The sequence below is a fragment of the Marmota marmota genome, unplaced genomic scaffold, assembly GCF_001458135.2.
Source record: "Marmota marmota marmota unplaced genomic scaffold, marMar, whole genome shotgun sequence".
Taxonomy (NCBI): domain Eukaryota; kingdom Metazoa; phylum Chordata; class Mammalia; order Rodentia; family Sciuridae; genus Marmota; species Marmota marmota.
This window is the reverse complement of record NW_025999863.1, coordinates 1,760,500-1,769,197: the sequence shown is the minus strand read 5'-3', so window position 1 is coordinate 1,769,197 and position 8,698 is coordinate 1,760,500. Positions and strand designations below refer to the sequence as shown.

Below are 8,698 nucleotides of genomic sequence, written 5' to 3'. Positions count from 1 at the left end.
GGGGGGGGGGGGGACCGTGCATTTCTGAAACGGAATGTGTGATGTTCTAGGACCCAGTGGCCTTTGAGGATGTGGCTGTGGACTTCTCCCCAGAGGAGTGGGCCCTGCTGGACGGTGCTCAGAGGGACCTCTACAGGGACGTGATGCTGGAGACCTGCAGGAACCTGGCCTCCGCAGGTGGGGTGGCGGCATTCCTTCCCTGTGTGGGGAGAATATGTCTGTCTTTTTTCCTTTGGGCTAAGAAACTGGAGCATGCTTGAAGAGAGACAAAAGTCTTCTCCAGGAGGCCCCGTGCAGCGGCTTGGGAGCTGAGACAGGAGGATCCTGAGTTCAAGGCCAGCCTCAGCAGAGTGAGGCGCTAAAACTCAGAGAGAGTTGTTTAAATAAAATACAAAAAAATAGGGCTGGAGACGTGGCTCAGTGGTTGAGTGCCCCTGAGTTCAGTCCCTGGTACTCCCCCACACAAAGAAAGTCTTCTCCATGAAACAAAATTTTATATCTTATTGCCGTTTTTCTTAGCAGGTTTTTTTTTTTTTTTTTTTTGCTGCAAGGGATCAGCCCTTTTAAAATTCTGAGACACAGTTTCGATAAATTGCCTTGAACTTGGATCCTGCTGCCTCTGCTTCCTGGGGACCGCCTCACCCGCGTGGCCACAGTCCTGAGGTCCCTGAGTTCTGTAAGTGGGCACAGTCTCCAGTGTCACTCTGGAGCGTCGAAAGCAGCTCTGTGGGTCACTCCTGTGCGTTCCACCGTGGTCAGCCACGTGCGATGTGGCCGCTTTGCTGAAGTGAGCCCCACACTCCTGCCCCAGCAGCCTGGAGCGGAGCCGCCCTGCGCAGGCCAGGTGGTGCCCTTCCCTCCTGCCCTGGTTGTGTCCTCTCTACATGGTGGCAGCCCTCACACCCGCCTGAGCTCCCAGTGGCAGCTGGGGACCGAGACGGGATCCCTCCAGGGTCCCTGCGTATGGACACAGGAGAGCAGGAACCCTTGAGGAGCAGTTTTGCATGAGAGGTGTAGGGACCAAGTCCGCCCTGGGTCCCTGCTCCTCCCGTCCCTCCTCTCACCGCCCCTGGAAGTGGCAGGATTGGGCTGTGCCTCTTGCCTAAGGCCTCCCTTGGTGCTGTCAGCGTAAGCCTCCGACCATGTGGAGCTGTATCGGAGCTTTTCCTTTGCCCTGACAAAGCCCAGTACCAAGGTCCTCCCCGGCTTTCTGACTCCCAGGTTCCCCTTACAGAATGGGGTTTCCCGGGCTGGGCTGGGCTCAGAGGCAGAGCGCTCCGCAGCATGCATGAGGCACTGGGCTCAACCCTCAGCACCACGTAAATGTAGAATAAAGGCACTGTGTCCACTTAAATCAAAAATAAATCTTAAAAAAACGGGGTATCCCTCCCCCAATTTCTGGGTCAGAATACAGAAAGAAATGTACCTGGGGTCTGTTATCTCACCATTCTTTTCCCAAGAAATAATTGTGTCACCGATTATCCCAGGTTGTGGCTTTCACACTGAAGCCAGCGGGGCACGTTTTCAGCAGTATATTTTGAGAAATGGAATATCCAGCGACGATGTTACAAGAAGGGATTTCTGGTCTGCTTTTGGGGAAAACTGGAGGCTCGATGACCCTGGCGATGACCAGGTGCAGGACAGGTGTTGGAGGTGAGTGCCCTCGGGCATGTGAGCATCCTCTCCCGTGGTAGGCTGACTCAGGACGAAATGAAGCACGTCGTCCTTGCTGGACAGTGGGTGCCCGTGGAGGGTTTTCATAGGAGTGCTTTTATCAATGTGATGTTGACACTGAGAATCTGGAACAACTCGGCCCCGCCAGCAGGGGCCCAGGCAGGAAGTGCCATTGTGAAGGCTGCCGTGGGCCTCTGGCCGGCCGGTGAAGCCCAGGGCCCAGGACCCTGAGGCAGCAGTGCTGACAATAAGCAGGAAGATGGCGCAGAGTAGCCAGAGCCATTGTGCACACCTGCTGATGGGCTGCAGCGGCATGGGACCTGCATGCGGTTTAACAGTGTGCTTCCTGTTTTGAACAGAGGCAGTGTGGTGGACGGCCTCTCCAGACAGACGGAGGGTCAGCGTGGAGACGCCGTGGGCCACGCTGAGCGCAGGCGTGTCCCCAGTGGAGGTCAGCCCTGGGAACGTACCAGGCGTGCAAGGGCCTCCAGGAACCAGCAAGCACCACGCACTGGACACAAGCCTCATCCTTGTGAGGAACGTGAGCAAGCTGGGGGCAGCCCGGGTCCCCATGCGAAAACTGACACTGCAGAGAGACCCCACGAACGAGGGGACACCGGGGGAGCACCGAGTGAAGACGTGGGAAGTCCCAGTAGCAAACAGTCTCTGAAATGTAAGAGATGCGGAAAAGTTCTCTCTTGCCCCTCATCCTTACGGGCTCACGTGCGGGGTCACCGAGGGGAGAAAAGGCACGCGTGTGCCGTGTGTGGGAAGGCCTTTCAGTATCACTCCTACCTTGCCCGGCACGCCAGGACGCACACCGGGGAGAAACCCTATGAGTGTGCGCAGTGCGGGAAGGCCTTCAGCTGCCCCTCCTACTTCCGCGACCACGTGCGGACGCACAGTGGGGAGAAGCCCTACCGCTGTGCGCACTGTGGGAAGGCCTTCAGCTGCTCCTCCTCCTTTCGGGATCACACGAGGACGCACACTGGAGAGAAGCCCTACGAGTGCACCCGCTGTGGAAAGGCGTTCGCGTGCTACTCGTCTCTTCGGGAACACGGAAGGTCACACAGTGGGGAGAAGCCCTACGACTGTGAAGAGTGTGGGAAAGCCTTCAGGTACCCGTCGTCCCTGAGAGCGCACCGGAGGACGCACGGGGCCGGGAAGCCCCATGCGTGCGAGCAGTGCGGGAAGGCCTTCAGCTGCGCCACCTACTTCAGGAGGCACGCCAAGACCCACAGTGGGGTGCGACCCTACCCGTGTGCCCAGTGTGGCAGGGCCTACCGCTTCTCGTCCTCCCTCCGCATCCACGCGAGGACGCACACCGGGGAGAGGCCCTTTGGCTGTCAGCAGTGTGGCAAAGCCTTCGGCTGCGCCTCCTCCCTCCGAGAGCACGTGAGGACCCACAGTGGGGAGAAGCCTCACCGCTGCAGGCAGTGCGGGAGAGCCTTCAGCCACCCTCAGTATTTCCAAAAACACATGCGGTCACACAGCGGAGGGAAGCCCTACGAATGCACCCAGTGTGGGAAAGCCTACCGCGGCTCCTCATCCCTGCGCGTGCACATGAGGTCGCACACGGGGGAGAGACCCTACGAGTGCAAGCAGTGTGGGAAAGCCTTCAGGTACCTGGCGTCCCTGCAGGCCCACAGGAGATCACACGCTGGAGAGGAGCTTTGAGAACACAGTGGCGTGGGACAGGCGTGGGACGTTGCTCCCTCGGCCTAAAGCCCTTGGGATAGGAAGAACACACCAGGGAAGACCCTATTTAAGTTCAGAAGGGGAAACCTGGGAGGGAAGTCTCTCCACTGTTATCAACGTTTACCTTTCAAGTGCCTCGCCTTACCAGGGCTCCCTGATGTTTAAGTCTCTTCTTGGTGTTGCTGACATGAACAGTGAACCCCCTGTTGGGTGCCATCACTTGTACCGTGTATATTTCATTATATAAGACTTCAAATAATCGGGCGTCCATAGACTTGTCTAGTACACGTTATGATTTTGGACCTATGGGTGCTACCGTGTACAATTTGATGTGATTTTATATTAGAAGCTTTCTCTGTATATTACTTGATGACAACTTATTTATTTGTATGCAGTGCTGAGACTTGACCCCCGGGCCTCACAGCCCTCATGAGAAGCTTTTGATTCCTACTTTTGTTTCCAGTTTGAGGTCAGAATGTGACTGTTGTTGTTGAACTTGCTTTTCTAGTCCACAGGTGCAGGTACTGGACACACACACACTGTCCACCTTTCTCTTCATTCTTCCTTATGGAAAGAGGCGTCTTCCTTTGCTGCTAGTGGACTCATGTAACGCACCGGAATTAGTAATTCTGGAAGGTTCTTCAAAGAGTCTCTTCCCAACTGATTTGTGATCATATTTTGATCTTGACCGGATATTGGACACACTGCATTGCGTTGAGAAGAGAGACCCTCTGGCATAAAGGTGAAAGTTCATGTATCAGTGGTCCCACTGAATTGGCCATCAGCATGAATAAGGCTGGAAAGTGTATGTCCTGAGTTCACGAGAGGACAGCGTGTGAGTTTTGGGATGTGGAAGTGGATAACCAGTATTCTCAGTAGTTTTTTTTTTTTTTTTTTTTTAATATTTAGTTTTAGGTGGGCACAATATTTTACCTTTACATGGTGCCGAGGATCGATCCCAGTGCCTCACGTATGCCAGGCGAGCGCGCCTCCGCTGAGCCCCAGCCCCGGCCCTTTGAGTAGTTTTATTGGGAGACAGGGTCTCATCAATTGTCACCCATTTACCACGGTGACCTGTGGTCCTAGGTCAAGCACATTTTTCTGATTATCTCTGCCAATCTAGAATGGCACAAAAGCAAACCCAGCACCCCTCTTGGCACGTGCTGCAGACTGTCCACACACCTCGCGTCTCGGGCCCTCCTGGGCCCCGCGCTCCCAGGTTCCCCTTGGGCTGCAGCTCTGTGGTTCCCTGACCCCCCCCCCCCCCAGCCCTTCCCCTCAGCTCTCTTGTCACCTGGTTTCCGCGGTGAGCACCTGTGTCCTGACAGTTATGTCGGAGCTGAGAGCCCGTGTCCTTGTAGGGCTGCTGAGGCAGCTCGTCTAGCGGATCTGTCACTTCATTCCTGTTGAGAGCCACAGCCAGTCGGAATGGCCCCTGGCATTTTGCCAGAGTAATGGTTGAGAGGCGAGCCCTTAAGATGATGCTGGATTGATTCAATTGTATATAGACCGCTGCTGTCCGCCTCAGGCGCCCGCTACTTTGGAGTTCTCGCGGGAATTCCTGGGGAGTTCGCGTTGGTTGGTGAAGTTCCGGTGGAGGGAGTTCCGGTTGGTGTGGTGTGCCGGAGAGGAGCCGCGTGGGGGGCGTTGGGGGGAGTCCCCGGGGAGTGTGCGTGGAGTGCTGGTGGAGTTCAGCAATAAAGTTTCCTGTTTGAACATACAAGTGCTTTGTGGCGGCTCGGTGATTTGTCCCCAGCCAGACTGTGGCACATTCCCAGCAGGTAGTGGTGTCATTAGTGCCGGTGGCTTCAGAGCCCATCACAGATCTCTGTGACCTGGAAACTCAGAGCCGAGGTGGAGGACTTGATGGCCTTTCTCTGGGGTCACAGTGGTTCACACTGGTTTCCTTGGGAAGGTGCCTTGGAACTCGAGGCACTGCATTCTGCGTGTGTGCAGAGGACTTGGCAGGCTGTAGAGCGGCAGTCGGCACCCGCTCCCAGGCCTGTGCTCACCGTGTCCCATGAGTGTGCGAAGAACCTCGTTGCACTCCTCTGGGAGACACTGCATACCGTGCCCATCGTCCGATCATCTACCGCCTGGCCACAGCGTAAACTGGAGGGAAAGCCCAAGCTCTGCTGACTGTGGCCCCAGGCGCCTCACATGGCAGCCTGGATTCCCACCCGGTCCCCTCTCCTGTTTGGCAGTACCGAGGCTGGGTGCAGACGTCAGGCACGCTGGGCAAGCGCCCGGTGCTTTTCATCTCCTCTTCTGGGACGGCCTCAGAAGCTGCAGGCTGGGCTCCATTTGCAGTCCTCCCACTCATCTCCCAGGAGCTGGGATGGAAGCCTGTGCCACTGTGCCCGTCCCCTCGTTTGACATGTCGATTCCAGATGATGACAGAAACAAGACAACAGCAATCACTCTGAAAAGCAAGTCAGAAGTGTCGTGGAGTTAAAGAGGCACCTGAGAAAGACTCCGGAAGGTGCCGCTTCCTGATAGGACTTTCAGAGCAGCCCCGGTGGGGGGGCGGGGGTCGTGACCAGGCAGTGGGTGGAGGGACACAGCTTCTCGGTGACGAGCGCAGGTCCTGCCAATGAGAGCCCCACGGGGTGAGGAGGAGCTGGGGGTGCTTTTTAGGTCTTGGGTCTGGAGGCAGAGAACACCTGGGGCCCTCAGCCAGGGCGCTCACAGCCCTGGCACAGCCGGGCGTGTCCCCCTAGAGCTGCACCCCAGGCTCTGGGCATTTTTCTGAGCAGCCTCTTTTTCTTTCCTCTTTTTTAACATTTTAGAATTTGTTCTGGTTAGTTACACTTGACAGCAGGATGCACTTCAGCTCACGGGACACAAACGGGGGCAGCTTTTCATTCCTCGCTGCCCGGCTGTGGTCCCCCAGGAGCCTCTGTGGTGGTGTGTTGGTCACCGTCTTCCCTGCCCCCGTGCCCCCTCACCGCCCCTCACTCTCTCCCCTTTGCCAAAGGAGGCCCCAGGCTCGGCCCTGGCACCAACAGCCACAGTGCAGCCCAGGCCGTGCCGGGGCTGCCTGAGAGCAGGACTGCACCCGTCACAGAGGCTGCCCAGCTGTGTGGACAGTGCCACACACCCTCCCACACAGCGCCAGTGTTCCTTTGTCAGAGTCCAGCAGAGCCATGGCTCTGCAAGTGCCCCCCGAGCTGAGCGAGGAGCACCAGCAGAAGTGGCGGAAATGACCAGATCCAAGGCATCCCAAGCTTATCTGCTGAACTGTCACGGACTACCCTGAGCCCAGCATGGCGCCCACCGGCCAGTCCTGAGGAGCTCGCCTCCAAGGCAAGTGGTTGGGTCCAACACTGATGCAACACTCTGACACAGTGGCCATCTGTCTTCATGGGACCGTTTAACTGTCACCTGGCTTCCTGAATTTGCTGTGTCCTAAAGGTCTGCAGCCTTCTGGGCAGCGTTGGTGAAAGTTGTGTGCATGACTCACTGTGGCTACACCGCCACCTTTGTCGTGACCTTGGCACAATAGAAAGGCCTTGGAGTCCTGGGCGTCTGGAACTCTCGCAGGGCTAAGAGCAAGAAGAGCCCGTTACTCTCCTACAGAAAACCCAGGGGGCTGGGGATGTGGCTCGAGAGGTAGCGCGCTCGCCTGGCATGTGTGTGGCCAGGGTTCGATCCTCAGCACCACATACAAAAACAAAGATGTTGTGTCCGCTGAAAACTAAACAATAAATATTAAAAAATTCTCTCTCTCTCTCTCTTTAAAAAAAAGAAAAGAAAACCTAGGAAGGGTCGCACTCACCTAGCACACGTGAGATGCTGGGTTTAATCCTTAGCTGCACAAAAAAATAAAATACAGGAACTGTGTCCACCTGCCACTAAAAAAAAAAAAAAGTATTGAGAAAGTTGACATGTTACTTCCCGAGATATTTTTAATTCTTTTAAAAAGAAGAAGGCATAGCGATGCTGCCACGTTGATGTCCCTATCAGCTCAGTTCCCAACAGGTAGCTGTGGGGCCAGCCCAGACGCCACTCAGTGGACGAGTGGACAGGGAACCGTGGCACACACGGAACACGACTCGCCTTGAGAGGACAGAATCGTGGGTATGCAGATGAGTGGATGGAGCCGGAGGGTACCAAGTCAGTGAAGTTAGTACTTCACACACAGAATGTACTTGGTCTGAGCACAGCTGGACATGAGGAGTAGCTTCTATAGTCTCCAGCAAAGTAGGGACGATTTTGAATGTTCCTAACACAAAGAAATGACAAATGTGCACTGCAACAGATATGCCAGTCACCCCAACCTGACCGTCAGATACTCTACGTGTGTACTGAAATCTCCCACTGCACTTCACACATCGTCCGCCCAATTACTAGGTGTTAATGCAAAATAGACATTTTAAATACACAAAGCATCAGACTGTCATGTTAGGTAACATCCCTTTGCATGTATTAATATGTGATAGCTTCCTGTGAATATTTGTCGTCTCTCTTGATCTTCAAAAATAGACACTGGATGTTCTGGGCCTCTTCTGTACTCGAGACTGCTAGGAGTGGTCATCCAGGCTGGGAACCAGGGAAGACGTCTTAAAGGTGCCCTGATCTGCAGGACTGCCATTATAATGGTGCATTTCTTCCAGCTCCACTCTTTCTGGAACATCTGCTTTAGTAACTGGTGAGTTGGTGTCTGCTAGCTTTTCATTGCTGTGTCAAACTAACTGAGGAAAACCAGGTCGAGGAGTAAAGATTCACTGGGGCTCCTTTTCAGAGGTTTCAGTCTGTGGTCGGCCAGCTCCATTGTTTTGGGCCTGCAGTGGTGCACATCATGGCGGGAGGCTTTGGTGAAGCAGAGGCGCTCACCTTATGCGGGGAAGCAGAGAAGGGGCCAGGCACAAGATACGTCCTTCTAGGGCATGTCCCAGTGACCTCCCTCCTCCAACTAGGCCCCGTCTCCCACAGTCTCCACCATCTCCCAACAGGATCGATCCACTGGTGAGGCTGGTGTCCTCGTCACCCAGCGCTCCCCACAGCCCCACCTCTGAGCCTGACTGAACGCGGACCCCACCTCCCACGGGAGACTTTGGGGACGTTCCAGGCCCAACCGTAGAGTTCTCTTGGAGAAGGGAAATTGGGACGTGGTATCACACCGTCCACTGTGGAAGCATTCCTTCTGGCTGAGCCCTCTGTTGGAAGGAGGACACGGTGCCTAGTCCCCCACAGGGTTTTCCTGTCAAGGAAGGTGAGCCAGGAGGACGGCACGTCACTTTGTGAGACCCTCTCTCAAAATGAAACAGAAAGAGGCCTGGAGAGTGTGACTCAGTGCAGACTGCCCTCAGCTCAATCCCCGTCA

The 8,698-nt window shown here is 55.4% G+C and overlaps 1 protein-coding gene across 2 annotated transcripts in view; it reads left to right on the top strand.

The window, feature by feature from the left end:
- LOC107157427 (zinc finger protein 77-like) overlaps positions 1-6,426 on the top strand; it is a 10,202-nt gene extending 3,776 nt beyond the window's left edge. The window contains exons 2-4 of one of the 2 annotated variants that reach the window (XM_048813718.1): positions 51-177; positions 1,488-1,653; positions 2,034-6,426. In XM_048813718.1, the coding sequence (XP_048669675.1) occupies positions 144-177; positions 1,488-1,653; positions 2,034-3,351 (1,518 nt within the window). In that variant the 5' untranslated portion in view covers positions 51-143 and the 3' untranslated portion in view covers positions 3,352-6,426. Of the gene's footprint in view, positions 1-12; positions 178-1,487; positions 1,654-2,033 lie in introns of those variants that run through there. The other variant, XM_015503809.2, reaches the window with a different exon arrangement.
- Positions 6,427-8,698: the final 2,272 nt, after the last annotated feature.